General features: G+C 43.2%; 1 protein-coding gene across 10 annotated transcripts in view; it reads right to left on the reverse strand.

Moving 5' to 3' along the window:
* The window catches only part of TTBK1 (tau tubulin kinase 1), an 81,379-nt gene that overhangs the window by 46,704 nt on the left and 19,932 nt on the right, over positions 1–14,743 (reverse strand). For all 10 annotated transcript variants that reach the window (XM_030499456.1, XM_030499458.1, XM_030499450.1 and 7 more), the window contains 3 exons: positions 6,017–6,090; positions 5,383–5,523; positions 4,365–4,469 (listed from right to left, as the gene is read on the reverse strand). In XM_030499456.1, coding sequence (XP_030355316.1) covers positions 4,365–4,469; positions 5,383–5,523; positions 6,017–6,090 — 320 coding nt within the window. The remainder of the gene's footprint in view (positions 1–4,364; positions 4,470–5,382; positions 5,524–6,016; positions 6,091–14,743) is intronic.

The raw sequence follows: 14,743 nt of genomic DNA on the forward strand, positions 1-14,743 counted from the left end.
TTTTGCACAGAATAATTGAATATTTATTAAAGAGAGAGAGAAAAGTATATGGCAGGCACTCTGTAACCTGGCAGCAAATACACTTACCTGATTGAGGGAAGACTTAACCTGCAATCCGACTCAATATTCACTTGCCCAGGGGGTGAAGCCCCTGTTCCCCCACCACCAGACATAATAATAATTTCCTGTTCCTCTCTCTGCAGTCCAGTGGGAAGAATAATCAAGGCTTCAAGTGGAACTGCATTGGCCAGAAGGAATGATACATCCAGATGTACCAAATCCCCCCTGCAGCTTAGCAGCAAAGGCACTTGGAAATGGAAAATGGGATCTCAGTTCCCTGCAGGTATATATGGGATTTGAGCCTGAGATGCCCTCCTGTTTCCCTCACCCCTGTAGCACAAGAGCTCTAACCAGAGCTGCTACATAAAATCAAACCACCAACAACCTCATGATCTGAGGTCACCCTCACTGAACCAGGGGAGGAAAATAGAGAACCAACTAGCTGTAACAAGATACAAGAGCCCCTGCTTGCTAATAAATTTCAAAATCCATCAGCTGGCCTGCTTTTCATACATTTCATTTCAACTGCACTGGCTTTCTGTAGTTGCAGTGTTTTAAACTGGAACACGAACTCCCTTCTCAAGTCCAAATTTGCTGCACCAACAATAAAAGTAACAGCAAGAACCTTTATGTAATTTTCACAATCTGTTTTATAACCGACCCATTCCCACAGAAATGGCATTTCTATAATATATTAAATGTGAGATATTTTTAAAGACAAAGGTCCATTTTGTTCCCTTTCCCCATCTCTGCTAAATCCATGTGACTGTGCTGTGCTATCAGCCTTTTCTTCAATTACCTTTTAAACATATGAAGCTCAAGACAAAAATGATCTCTTCTTAAGCACACGGAGTACTACAGCTCCACAAATCTGTTTATTTTACTGCAAAATGCTCATCTCCTACATAATGTTACAGCTGTACATATATTTCAGGTACTAAGCAAGTATAAAAGCTACTGGACTTCTATGTTTGAACATTTGGGGTCTTACGATACTGGAGCTCATATCCTTTATGCTATTTTACAGCTCATTTTCCAGTGGGGGGAAAACTACCTCGTAGAAAAACGTACCACATATCACACTCTCCTCTTCTAATACCTTGTTCACTGCAGCAAGGTTTATTTTTAACCCGAGGCAGATATTGTGGAAAAGAAATACCTTTTTCTCAATTAGCTGACACATTTCTGCAGCCTTCATCACGCTCGTCTGAACAGGCTATGCCCTGTCCTGCCTACGGCATCTTCCTTCTGCTCCCTGACTCACAGAGCCGCCCTCACAGCTGAGCGGTGCCTTCAGCACAGCGCTGCAAAGTGCTGCACTGCAGTTGGAGCCACGAGGAGATCAAGAGCTGATCAATGGGCTGCAGCTGACTAAGCTAAAAAACCTGCTTGCTGAGCAGAACAGGCCAGTGTCAGCTCCTGCAACAGGAGAGAGGCTCCATGAAAAACATGGCCTCACCTCTGTTTTCAAATAAATAATTAAGACCAAGCTGCTAAACGCTGGACCACTTTCAATTACTATTTGTGGAGCCACAGGGAACATGTCCCTGAAAGCAGGGTGTCACAGGCAGTGGAAAAGAATAAAGCTGTCTGTACTGCGTGTTCAGGACACAACTGGCAGACCTGAATAAAGACCAGTAATGATCAAGGAGTTATGGTCCAAAACCTGTCCTACATTAGCACAGACTAGGTGTCCCTGCCCGTGGCAGAGGGTTGGAATGGGATGAGCTTAATGTCCCTTCCAACCCAAACCAGTCTGGGATTCTATGGTTCTTCATGGATAAAGAAACTGAAAGAGAATGGAGAAAGAAGAATCTACCTACTGGCTTGAAATAGTCTTTGGTGAAATAAATTATAAAGTTCTGAAAAGAGAAAGAAAAGAAAAGAGAAAGAAAAGAAAAGAGAAAGAAAAGAAAAGAGAAAGAAAAGAAAAGAGAAAGAAAAGAAAAGAGAAAGAAAAGAAAAGAGAAAGAAAAGAAAAGAGAAAGAAAAGAGAAGAGAAAGAGAAGAGAAAGAGAAGAGAAAGAGAAGAGAAAGAGAAGAGAAAGAGAAGAGAAAGAGAAGAGAAAGAGAAGAGAGAAGAGAAAGAAAAGAGAAAGAAAAGAGAAAGAAAAGAGAAAGAAAAGAGAAAGAAAAGAGAAAGAAAAGAGGAAAAAGAAAAAAAAGGAAAAAGAAAAAAAGGAAAAAGAAAAAAAGGAAAAAGAAAAAAAGGAAAAAGAAAAAAAGGAAAAAGAAAAAAAGGAAAAAGAAAAAAAGGAAAAAGAAAAAAAAAGGAAAAAGAAAAAAAAGGAAAAAGAAAAAAAAGGAAAAACCTCCTCCTCCCTACATAAAAATCTCATTTCACTTGTCTTCACACTACCCTTCACCCCCATCTCCTTCCCAATCCTCAGCACATTCTTTGGGCAGCAATCCACCATGCTCCTCCAGGCAAATGTCTCAGTCTGGTAAGAGGGACTCATCCACGGGGCCAGGCAGCAGGGACACAAAAAGATCGAACAGGCCAGTGACCATAACAATGTTAAAAGGAACCGAAGTCAGTATTTTTTTATTGCATAATTTTTGTCAAAACCCCTTACCACATGCAGTGTGGCGAGGAGGAACAGGCACAGTTGGTATACAAGACTTCACCCCCCATGATCCTCCTGCAACCCAAACCAACCTTTCAGCTGAGGATACCCCACCCCTCTGGGGATCCCCAAGTCTTTTTTCAAGACAAGATTATATGTCATTAGTTCTTCCACAAGACCCATCTGTAGCAAGCAAGCAACCAGCATTAAGACCAACCTTCTCCAAGCCTTGCATCCTAACAAAGCCCCAACTCACCCACACCAACCCAAACAGGACACAGCCTGTAAGACATGCTGAAGAGTCTTTTGCCCTGAAATACATCAAGGCTGGATGGAGTGCTGTTTCCAAAAACAGGGCCTGGCAGTATTGTCCAAGGATGTAGCAAAATAAAAGCAAAGTAATTTTACCGGGAGAAAGGAAGAAAAGAGAGGATCCAGAAGAAGAGACATCGGGAACAACTGGTTTCTTTAATTGTAAAGACAGAACACTGTTCAAACAACAGGACTTGAAATACACACATATTCATGGCTTCACTGAAGCAATGTAGAGATTTTGCAGAAACCCTGTTTCAACCCGTACTGGGCTAGAATTCTGACTGCAGAAAGAGGAAAGGAGTGGGACTGCATTTTACAAAGGGCAGTATGGAGGAGGGTTATCATTAAGCTCAACAGCATTAACAAGAAAGACCAGCAATACATAGTGTGTGTCGTCTTAAGAATAAGACGCAAACACAACCTTTCGAGCTGCTCCCATCTACAGCTAAAAAGAAAAGGCTTGTAATGTCCAACTGAAAAGACAGGGGGGAAAAAAAGAAAAAAAGAAAAAGACACAGAATCTGCTCACTGATCTTTGCTCTCTTCCCACTACCCAACTATCCTGCACTACAGAGTCTTGGAATTTAGCTATCACATTGTCAATCTTTTCCAGAACAACAGTTATCTTGCAGGTGGAAGAGATGTGCAGACCCCAAAGGTACAGGCTTAGGATGATAAGCATAGAGATTGTCTTGAGCCCTCCCTGCTTGAGCTGTTTTCCAAAATAAATCTAGGAATGCTCTAAATGATACCTAGAGCATCTGAAGCTTAATGTATCCTTATGAGTGACCCCACATAACACAGTGCTGATAAAAGGACTGAAGATAACACACATGCCATGTGGTGCAACTATGCCCTCTGCCCTTACCTCCCCTCCAAGCAGGCACGCTGAAATCCACCTGCTAAGAAATCTTATCAGGGAGCAATGTACACAAAACCAAAGCCAGGCAAGGCTAGAACAGCATCACAGATTGCAGTTCACAGTGAGCCCAGCCTCAGAGATCAAGTCAGCCTCTAACTTCCAGCATTTTAATTTTTTGTCATAAAAAGCTTTAAGAACACACCAACCTTGTTCCCCAGATCACAGAGGACTGAACTAGACCAGTCCTCTGGGACTACAGAAGTTACATGGCCAGCACTGGGCTCACCCTCTTTGCTTGGCCATTAGGTACTCAGGAAGTATTGCAAGCCTGTGGAAAGCATGATTATCTCAAATGAAAAGGAAGAAAACAAAGCCACACACCTTGTAAGACAAAAACAAGCATCCCTTCTTAGATTCTCAACTCAGCTGAAGTCTCACCTTGCAGACAATGCAGTCCAATATAATGACCGAGCAGAACCACCACAAACCAAACAAAATCCCAAAGCTTTCCATGCCTAAGCAGTTGCAGAAGTGGAAGAAATGACTTCAAATGTACTTACTGGCCGGACTTCACCAGTGGTGTTGGTATACTGACGGGCCAGACCAAAGTCTAACATGTAGCACTTCCTGTACGTTGAAGGCAAGCGGCCCATGGCAAAATTGGACTAGATAAAAAAAGAAAACCAGATCAGTTTGATACCAGCAACTTGGGTAAGAGTGGCCATTTAGTAACAAAACTTTGTCACATAGCCGCACATGCCTCTGGTGGAAACATAAGCCAAAGAGAAGAATTTTAAGGTGCATCCTAAACTTGTGATTAGCCAATCGCTGCTATGTTAAGAGGTTAACTATGCAGACAAATGACTGTGGAGTCTCAAAGTAACTAAACTGCACATTAGCTTAACTAAATTCCAGCTGCTACACGAAAAAGTGAGAGCTCCATCACATGCATACCAGCCTGGAGTTACTGCAGACAAATGATTCCGATCATGGTTCAGCTGCCAGCATTTACTATTCTGCCCTAACCCCCAGAATCTCCATCCGCTGTACTGCACTACCTCAATTGATCTGAACATTCAGACATCTAAAAATCACTTGGTTTGGTTCCTAGTAAATAAACTAACAAGCAAATAGAGCAGCTCTTTTTTAACCCCTCATCTTACACTTATATCCTTTACCATAAAGGATTTGTGGCCGCATCATTTATCACGTGATGGGTCATAGAGCAAGACATCCTTTCTGAATCCCTTTTATAGTAATAATTGGTTGGACTCCAAATGATTGTTCAAAATTAGATTGCTTCATCATGTGATCTTAACTGGTACAAGTATGACTGACAGCTACTAACCCACCATGGAGCAGCCTCTGTCTATACTAACTAGTTTTCTATGCACTTAAAGGAACGACAATACTGTATTACTAGTCTGTACTTGGAGAAAATAGTCAATGTGTCAGACAGTGTGAGTGCGCAAGGACAAAGTGCCTCCACTCAGATCTGCCCATATTCAGACTGTCTTGATTGACTCAAGCAGAACAGACAGACATACAACCAAACCCCAAATTTTCAAAACAACATACAGGCTTGATGTCACGATGCAGGAATCCCACAGAGTGAATGGCTTCTATTGATTCCAGAATCTGTTTGCCTAATCGCAGCGTGGTGCTCAGCGTGAAAGTCCCTCGAGGCTGACTCCTCCTGAGATCTGCCAGATTCCGGCCCTGAAACAATCAATAAAATGCTTAAATCATCACACACAGCATTTCACAGCTGCAAGTTCTAACATGCATCCCCCCAAAAGCAGAAATCCTCCTCAGACAGGTGCTCACTTTATGTCTGCTTTATTTCTTGTACAAGATCTTCCAATACTTCATTTAATTTTCAAATGCTGTGTTGGCTGATAAGAAGATACCAGACCATTATGCTGGGAAATCAACTGATGTTCTGTTTGGGAAACAGGCACGGCATAGACAGCACTGCCTCAAACTGTGTGATGTGAAATATCTTAGCACATCCTGACAAGTGGAGTTATCCCAAGGGAGGATATCACAGCAACACCCTCCCTGTCTCACTCCCATTCCACCCACTTTCTATGTACAACAAAGTCTCTACACTTTGCCAGTCTCCAGCGCTTGCCCATCTTCTCTCACTGTGAATCCTTCACCGTGATGCCATCTCCATGGAACAGGGATAGAGGGGAAGCCCAGAACTCACCTGAAGCTGCATGACCACGTAATTAAATTTTTCATTCCTTCCACAGCCAATAAATCTGCAAACATGATCTTTCCCTGAAAAGAAACATACAAAATGGAAGATAGCAATCCTGCGATCACGATTTTTGGAAAGATGGTTTCTGCTCAAGGGCTTGTAAATGCAAGTGGCATCAGGCAGGGAGTTCTGCAGAACAAACTGATTTTATTTCTCCTTCCCAGTCTCATAGTTCAGGAGATTACTGACATTCAGCAAGAAAACTGCCAGTGAAATAGCCATGAGTGGAAATCTGTGTCAGGGATTCTCAAATCCTCAAACTGACAGAGGGCACAAGTGTGAGTGTGCCAAAATGCAGTTTATACCACCACCACATGCAGGCAACACCTGCACAGCCACCACCATCTCTGAACTACTTATGGTAGCACCACTACAATTGCCTGTTAGCACTGCATACCCTGGAACGGCTAAACTAATCCTACTTCAACATGGACAAACTTTGATTTTAATAGTCAGAAGCATCTGGAAAAGAAAGATGCTTATGGAAAAAAACTCCATGGATCCATTAAAGCAATTTCATAATAAAAGAAGGAAATAAACATAGGCAGTTTCATGTTGAGTTCTGGCGTGGTGCTCGAAGTACAAACGACATCTATTCAGGCAAAATCAAAGCCAACCAGCCACCCCGCAACACTCAGCTCGTTCTTCACGGTCATTCTCTGTGATACAAAATGCAGAGGGAGCAGAGGCTGTGGTTTCAGATCCTGACCTGTAATGGAGTTGAGATCGTGTGGTTTCTGTATGCTGCATGAGTTCCTCTAACAGCAGACTGTTGATAACAGCGTAAAGGTTGATACACACCACAGTGTATTTTGGTTCCTGGTGGGGTTTCTAGGCAAGGAAGGGGGTGAGTATCATTGCAGAGCTTTGCCCTGTATATCTTTGCAGAACTTGAATAATGGTGATTTTAACTAGTTTTTCAACCAAAGCTTATTGTTTCATACTTCCCTATTTTAAAAGGAGGAACACAAAAATATACATTAATCAGTAATGGCACTGCCTATAACAACTTGATCTACTCCTTTCTGCATGGAGCAAGAGGTTGTACTAGGGACCTCCAGAGGTGCTCCCTCCCAGCCCAAATCATCCCCTGCATCTATCCATGCCAGGCACCCATTTTCTTTAAGGCCTGCCTCTCACATCTGCAGTGGCCTCTGACCCCTCTAATCACAAAATCAGCTTAATTCTAGAATCGTCTGTCAAGTTTCTTTTTATTCAGGTAATACAGAAAGTATCAAAACTAACAGAATACTGGTGGTCAAAAATAACCAGCATGGCACAGCCACCCAGCAGCTCAACCCTGAAGGAAGCTGCATAGGAAAAGCCCGAGTCCTTAGTGACATAACCTGCTTGAGCACTTGGCACTGCCAGGGTCTCTGTAATACGCACAGTTGTGGACATCCAGCTATACAATTGCTTTCACCACCGTTTGGGAAGCTGCAGCTATTTTTCATGCTCCTACATTAGAGATACATTATACAGCTGTCCTCTTGCCTGTCCACATCAGTATCGGGTTTATCAGCTTATCACAGATACTGCATTCACTTCTGTAAAAGCGGTCTAAAGAAATGGAGGATCCAACAGGACTAGAAAATGAGATGAGAGTTATTTTTGTTATTATCTAATTTGCTTGGAAACAGTGTCTGTAGCTTGGCAAAGCTGACCTGCATACAGTTTTCTTTCCTTTGCAGCTAGTTTCATCTCTGGCCAGACAAACTAGCTGACTTCAGGGACTTGTCAACCCAGCTGGAGACAAGGAGTTTTGAACATGAAAGCAAACAAATTCTATGCTGGAAGTAAGGCTCAAATAATGATGTTATCCAATAGTAATCAACCAGGATTTAATCAACTGGGTTATCCTTGCTAGTGCTTCTGTAATAAATGAGTGAACTAATGGACATAGCAACAAAAGGCTGGTTGTCACCTTCTAATCAAACAGTAAAAGGTAAAGCTGCCTGACCTTGAATGGCATGGTTCCTCCTCTCCTTTCCCAAGCTCACTAAAATCTTTAAGATGAGCAGCTGATAATAGATCCCACATAGGGCAAGGCAGAATACTGAAGGAGCAAAAATTCAACCCAACCTCAAAGAAAAGTGTGTTTTAAATCCTCTTTCATCCACCCTTCTCGTGACATCACTGTTGACACAGAAAACATGTGGTCCAAATGCCAGTTCATTTGACTCTTCCACATAGAAAAATGCAGTGCTGGGCAGAGCTGCATCAAGTGTTTGAATGTGCCATTCTGTGACAGCCTAAAAACCTGCTAGGTTTACCCCCTGCCAGGGGTAAATTACTCTGCTTTCCAGATAGCTTGGTTACATCAACCTAGCAAAATACAATAGAGACATATAAAACATGTATATAAAAGTAACAAACTGAACCATAGAGAGTTAAGGCACCACTTGAACATGAAAAACTCACATATGCAAAAAGAAAAGACTAGGACTGGCAAATGAGGGAAAAGAAAAAAAAGCAAGATCCCTTTTCTTCTCGTATTTTGATAGGAAACCCTTACCTTTCCAACCCCTGGCTGTAATGGGGACCAAGGAACACAGCCCTACTTCCCTATCTGCTGTAGTAAAATCAGGTACTCAAACCCCACAGTGCCTGTGACCAGGCTGCATCTTGCACAACTACTCAATATGCAGAAGATCTCTGCACTGCAGAATAAAATTAATCAGAGTCCTACGCAACGAGATTGGTTCAGCTGAAAAGCTGCCTTGACAGAGCAAGTGACACGCTGAGGAGCCGAGGAGCATCTGGCTGCAAGTGAGGTCAAAGGCACGTACACGGGGCCTCACACCAGGGCAAAACTGCCACCACAGTGACATAAAGCAGGGCTCAGCACCAAAACAACCTGCCCATTTCAGCTGATGACCTGACTGTTAGGCTGTTCCAAGGAGAATGCCAGCAAAGGAAAGCGAATGCGGTGGCCAAATCTGTATTTTGGGGAGCCTGTGGACCAGAAGGCATCTGGACTGTATGCCTCATGAGAGAGCTTTTTGCACCATCCAAGTCTCACAAGCCTTCAGAGTGCTCCCAGAGAGACCTCTCAAGGAGGCATAAGGACAGGGAAAATATTTCTGAATTCAAAGCATTTGATGCTGGGCCTCACACAGCCCCACTTGATCATCTAGAGCAGACACAGCACCTGGTTTCGCATGTGAAGATGGTTTCCACATCCCTCTCTGCAGGAGCCCAAAAGCTGGAGCAAGTAATCAACTGGATTTAAGCAGGGATACTGGATTACTATTTTTGCAATTAAGGCTGCCATTGGAAAGGCAAACTGACACTGAGATAACCATGCCAAGTTCCCCAAAAGCTGTGCAAGAGTTGTTCTAACAGAGCCACTGCGTTTTGATTAACCTCAAAGACTCAGAAATGGGAAACCAGAGTCTGGATAGTATTTCACAGATGCTCTTTTGCCACCTGAATGTTCCTCCGCGGCAAATCCAAGGTGGGGGACAAAAAGTCACAGAGAGAGCAGGCAGGTTTCCATCTGTCTGTATTCCAAAGGGTTAGAAAAGCACTGAAGACACAAAGACATCTGCTCTTCTAGAAGCAACAGGACTCTTCCATGTGTTCAATGACAGTAAACCATCCCATTTTTTTCTCCCCATGATTCCAAAGAACAGGAATCTCAGAGTCCTGGTTTATAATGGCAATGAGTTTTTAAAGCAAGCTTCCATACTGCCTTAGGTCATCACAATTACTGTGTGCCAGTCTTGTTCACTGAGTGCCTCTGGGTCACGTCAACTTTCCTCAGCAAACAGGCCCAGAAGCTCCGTTCCAGGTACACACCAAATAGTCCCCAAATCCTAAAGGAGACAGTCCAAATGAACAACTGGCCCTTCAGACAAGGGGGACCAGATTAAAACTAACCCAAAACAAAGACCCCCAAACACGTGTTGTTTATAGTGTAAAATCCCCAAACCGCACATGCTGGAGACATATTGGCCTGACCAACTGCTTCTATCCACTGATCTGCTGGTACTACACTGCTCACTAATGTAGACAGAGCTTAAGAGGGTCAAACAGCTGAAACCTTGCAAAGGCCCTTCTTGCTCTCTGGATAAGTTGCTAATTCACTTAGCCGTGCAGGTCTTTTTTCCATTTGCTCTTTAACACATGTGACCAAAAGGCTTGTCTACACAGTAAAACACTTGCAGATACAACTAAACCAGCAACCTTCTCTGCTGGATCCATGCTGTATCTGCAAGAAATATTGTGCCAATGCAGCTTAGCTTGGTTTCAAAATGCTTGACTGCAAAGTAGAAAAGCCCAATAGGTTAAAATGATGTGCAAGTGGTACAATCATATACAATTATCTCACTTCAAGATAATTTTACAGTAGTGATTAAGGTAATAAAGTGAGGGCTTGGCACTAAAATAGTATTCTTCTGACAGAGGAGCTGTATTCATGCAGAATTTCCCTGGGCAGATGTGCCAGACTAGCCCTGAAATGCTTTCTGAATTTGTTATTTGTCCCTAGTATGGTAATTCTCTATTAGCTGATATAAAGTAGTATTTCTTACTACCTTTTTTTATAGTATTACTTAGATTTATTATCCTTATACTTGGCAACTACATACGCAGATTTCTTGTTGCTGTACACTATGAATTTTTCATTCATCATTTCCATATTACTTATTACTTATGGAAAATTTTGGAGATAAATATATATTACTGCAGTAGTCTACTCTCTGATGTGGTTCCTTGGACTCCCCATGACACCCAGTAGCTGGGAACTGCACAGCAGCCTTCTTCAAGGAAGGGAAGTTCCTGATCCTTCAGGTAAGGTTAGTCCTGCTTACTCCTTCATCCATGGAAGGGACAGATAAGCCAGAGATAACCAAGCCTGAAACAAGTGGTGAGCAACTCCTGTAGTCAGGCCAAAAGAGCTGCTCAGGCTGGTGTTGATAAACAGCAGACGACTTCACCTCCAGCAGACAGTGGGTAAACCCATGGTGGGATCTGAAGTAAAAGAGAGGTCTAAGGTCATAGTCTATAGCGGTTCGAAACCCCAATGGTTCTGTAAGGTGGGATTGCCTGCATGCCACCACGTGGTGAGGATGTGGAAAGACAGACTTGCTTTCCAATAGCAACTCCTCATGGAAGAGGCCCAGCATCCTGGAGGATCCCATCTGCAGTGATTATATGGGTAAAATCAGGCACTGTTGAGGATGCAGGCCTCCTGAGCATCACGGACAGTAATACACACTGTGATACTGAGGTCAACATTCCTAATGGTACCAAAAAGAGAATGTGATTTCCGTGTTCCCCAAGCAAGAAAACCTACACACACTGAGAAAATAGCTTTCGTTCAACAGTGCCAAGGCCCTGTTGGAAAAGGGGAGCAACAGGACAGTCTAAGACAAACACAGCTTCTCAAAGATGAAAAAAGAAGTGTTACCTTGTGGTGATCTGATTAGAATTGGCCAGACAGAGTAGCACCAGAGTGTTTTGGGCCTTGCAAGCCCAGCCTGAACAAGGAAATACTCTACAGCAACTCTGTTGGACCAAGAGGGTTTGATTTTCACTAAAATAGCCCATAGAAGGCAAAAAACAGGACAGAAATCTGGTAGAAACTTTTTGGGTGAATGTGTAACAACAGGAAAACAGAGCTTCAGCTCATCACCTGCTTGAGCAAGGAACTGTAAGCTGACTTCTCAATCATGTTTCACCCAAAGCCTAAAAGGGCACCATTGCTGGTGCTTCCCAGCTCCAAGACAGTATAAAGATTTGGAAGGTTGGTCAGAAGATGATCTATAATCCTTTGAAGTAACAATACAAGTCAGAAAGAACTTTGCCTTTGGCAAAGACATTAATATCCAAAAAGCACTATACAGCTAGAAAAATGAAATCAAGTAAGAGCAGAAAAGAACAACTCTGCAGGGCAGCTGAGAGACACTGAAGTGGCAGTGATCTCACATAGACCAAGTAAAAATATCACAGGATCATTTATGTTGGGACCTCTTGAGATCACCTAGTCATACGCCCCCAGTTCAAGCAGAGACAGCTACGGCAGGTTTTCCAGCTCAGCATCCAGTTGGGTTTTGAAGATCTCCAAGGATGGAGACTACCCAACCTCTCTCAGGAACTTGTGCCAGTGTTGGACCACCCTCACAGTGGAAAACTCCACACAGTGTTTATTAGAAGGTACAGAGACTCTCTAGAAGAGTCATTAACTGATTAGTTCCCCAGTTGTTCTGTGTGGACTATGATTCAATCTGGTATTCTATGATTCTGTGACTGCCAGCGCAGAAGGGACACTGTGAGGGACCTGCAGGTGTGGACTATGATTCAATCTGGTATTCTATGATTCTGTGACTGCCAGCGCAGAAGGGACACTGTGAGGGACCTGCAGCTGTGTTCATTATGTGGCTATTCCAGAAAGTATCCCAGAAAGTCTCGCTGTTGACAACAGCCTGCAGTCCAAACCAAAGCTACCACACTGAGAGGTCAAGCTGCACCCAGATCAGGTCCTGATGTAGGTCTGCAGTATGGGCTAATGGTCAGCCTGCTCTATCCCAAACTCTGTGAAGCTCTAGCAACTTGCAAGACCCTGATCACAAGCTCTGAGAAGAGCAGCAGCAGCTCCTAAATCCTTTAATGTTGATGTGATGCCTGAATACAAAACAATTCAGCTGTACTATTTAAGAGGGACTGCAATGTTCAGTTCTACCAGAAAAGTACAGAGGAATTTTAGACGACACTGTTCCATTGCTTTTCACCTGGAAAACCATGAATCGACCACATCACCTATGGTAACACCACCAACCTCCTCCATCCACCACTTGTTTGGAAGAAGTCAGTCTCTTCCTTTCTGAAATGTTTTTTACCTCTTTGCAACAGCTCACCGTGAAAACATACACAATACATGATTCCCAACTCTCTCAACCTAATTTCTTATTTTAACTCCAGCATTTATTTCAGGAAGGCATTTGGGGATTAACCTTGAACCAAAAACGCTGAATTCTTCACAGAACAGCTTGATTTATAAAAATATGGCAGAAGTAATCTGTTGTTCTCAAATGCAGGATAGCTGATGCAGAGCCAATTCTGCTGCTTCTGTCTTTCCTGTCCCTTAATATTTGCTAACTGCTTTGCCAAGGGACTTCGCTATTGCCACACACCACCGCTCCCTCTCCCCAGTGCCCAGGATCACACAGTGTACACTGGTGGGTGTTTTCTCAAGCATTTGGTATTCTCAGTTTTCCAGACATAAAACACTGATGGCAAAACATGAGTATTAGTCAACTCATTGCACATTTTCTGATGCTAGTTCATAGAATCACAGACTGGTTTGAGTTGGAAGGGACTTAAAAGTTATAGAACATCCAGTTCCAACCCCCTGCCACAGGCAGGGACACCTTCCACTAGAGCAGGTTGCTCCAAGCCATGTCCAACCTGGCCTTGAACAGTGCCAGGGATGGGGCACCACAGTTCTGATGTGACTTGCTGTTCAAGCATTCCCTGCTGCAGATGTACCACACAGTGACACTAGCCAGCATGACAGCATCTTGGTATTCTAATGATCTGCTGTTTTACCCAGTCATGCCCTCACTCAATTCAGAGCATTTCCAAGTGTACAACCAAATGCAAAAATCAAAATCTCTGCCTTGCCACCTGCTCTGAGAGCTCTGTGTCTCCAGGCCTGTCACAGATCATGAACAAGCTGCCTCCTAATGACCTGGGTTGATTTCTCCTTTGTTTCAATTCTCTTTACACAGCTTAGCTGCATTTATTACAATCCAGTGTATTCAAAAAGGCCTTATCAGTCCTCCTCTCAGAAAGGCTGAACTGTGGAAAGTCATTTGACCTTCAAGAATAATTCACTGACTCTTAGCTAGAGGCAATCTGCCACAACCATTGAGTAACCCGTTTCGCAAGACCTGCAACAACCTCACTCTAATTCAAACAGATCCCTGGGTATTTCATACAAGGGCAGAAGTATAGAAACGGACACAGGTCCACAGCACTGTCTCTGAAGGATAAGCCCTGGTGATAAGGATACTAATGTGTGGGAAGGTGTTTCCTCATCCAAAACGGGAAGCCTGCAAAAAGGAACATCCCTTGAAAGGCATATACTAGAACATGTAAACTGTACCTGTCAAGAGCTGCCCTTGCCTTCGCAAGGAAATCCATGCCCAATGCACTTTAGCAAAGAGCAGTTCCTCTGTTCCCCAAAGACAGATTTGGGAATTCCTAGTTTACATCCTCCCCTAGTGATCAGTTTTTAGTAAAAGTCCCCTCACTGTTCCTTCAGCCAGGAACAACTGCAGCAAGACTTGGTGTACCCTTTGGTGTTAAACTGTAGCTCATCAGCATTGCAAATGCCTTAGGGATAGTGGCTGGCTTCTTTCACACTGTTCTACTAGCTCACTGAGAATAACTGTGACTTTAAAGACTTTAAAGGGCTGCAGAGAAAGTTTTAACTTTTAACCTTATTTATGGTTTCATCTGAGCAAACAGCACCTGGTATAAAGCAAGTCTCCCTTCAGTGTGTTTGCTTAAGTGGAAGCAGGGTTGGACACAAGTCAAGGCAGGCTCCCATTCTGCTGCTTCCCAGTCAGTTTGAAACCTGCTTATAAGCTTTGTCGGGTTCAACTACAGAAACTGATGCTCCCAGGGCTGACTTCCACATCCAAACTGATATAAAGCTGTACTAGG

The sequence above is a fragment of the Strigops habroptila genome, chromosome 10, assembly GCF_004027225.2.
Source record: "Strigops habroptila isolate Jane chromosome 10, bStrHab1.2.pri, whole genome shotgun sequence".
Classification (NCBI taxonomy): domain Eukaryota; kingdom Metazoa; phylum Chordata; class Aves; order Psittaciformes; family Psittacidae; genus Strigops; species Strigops habroptila.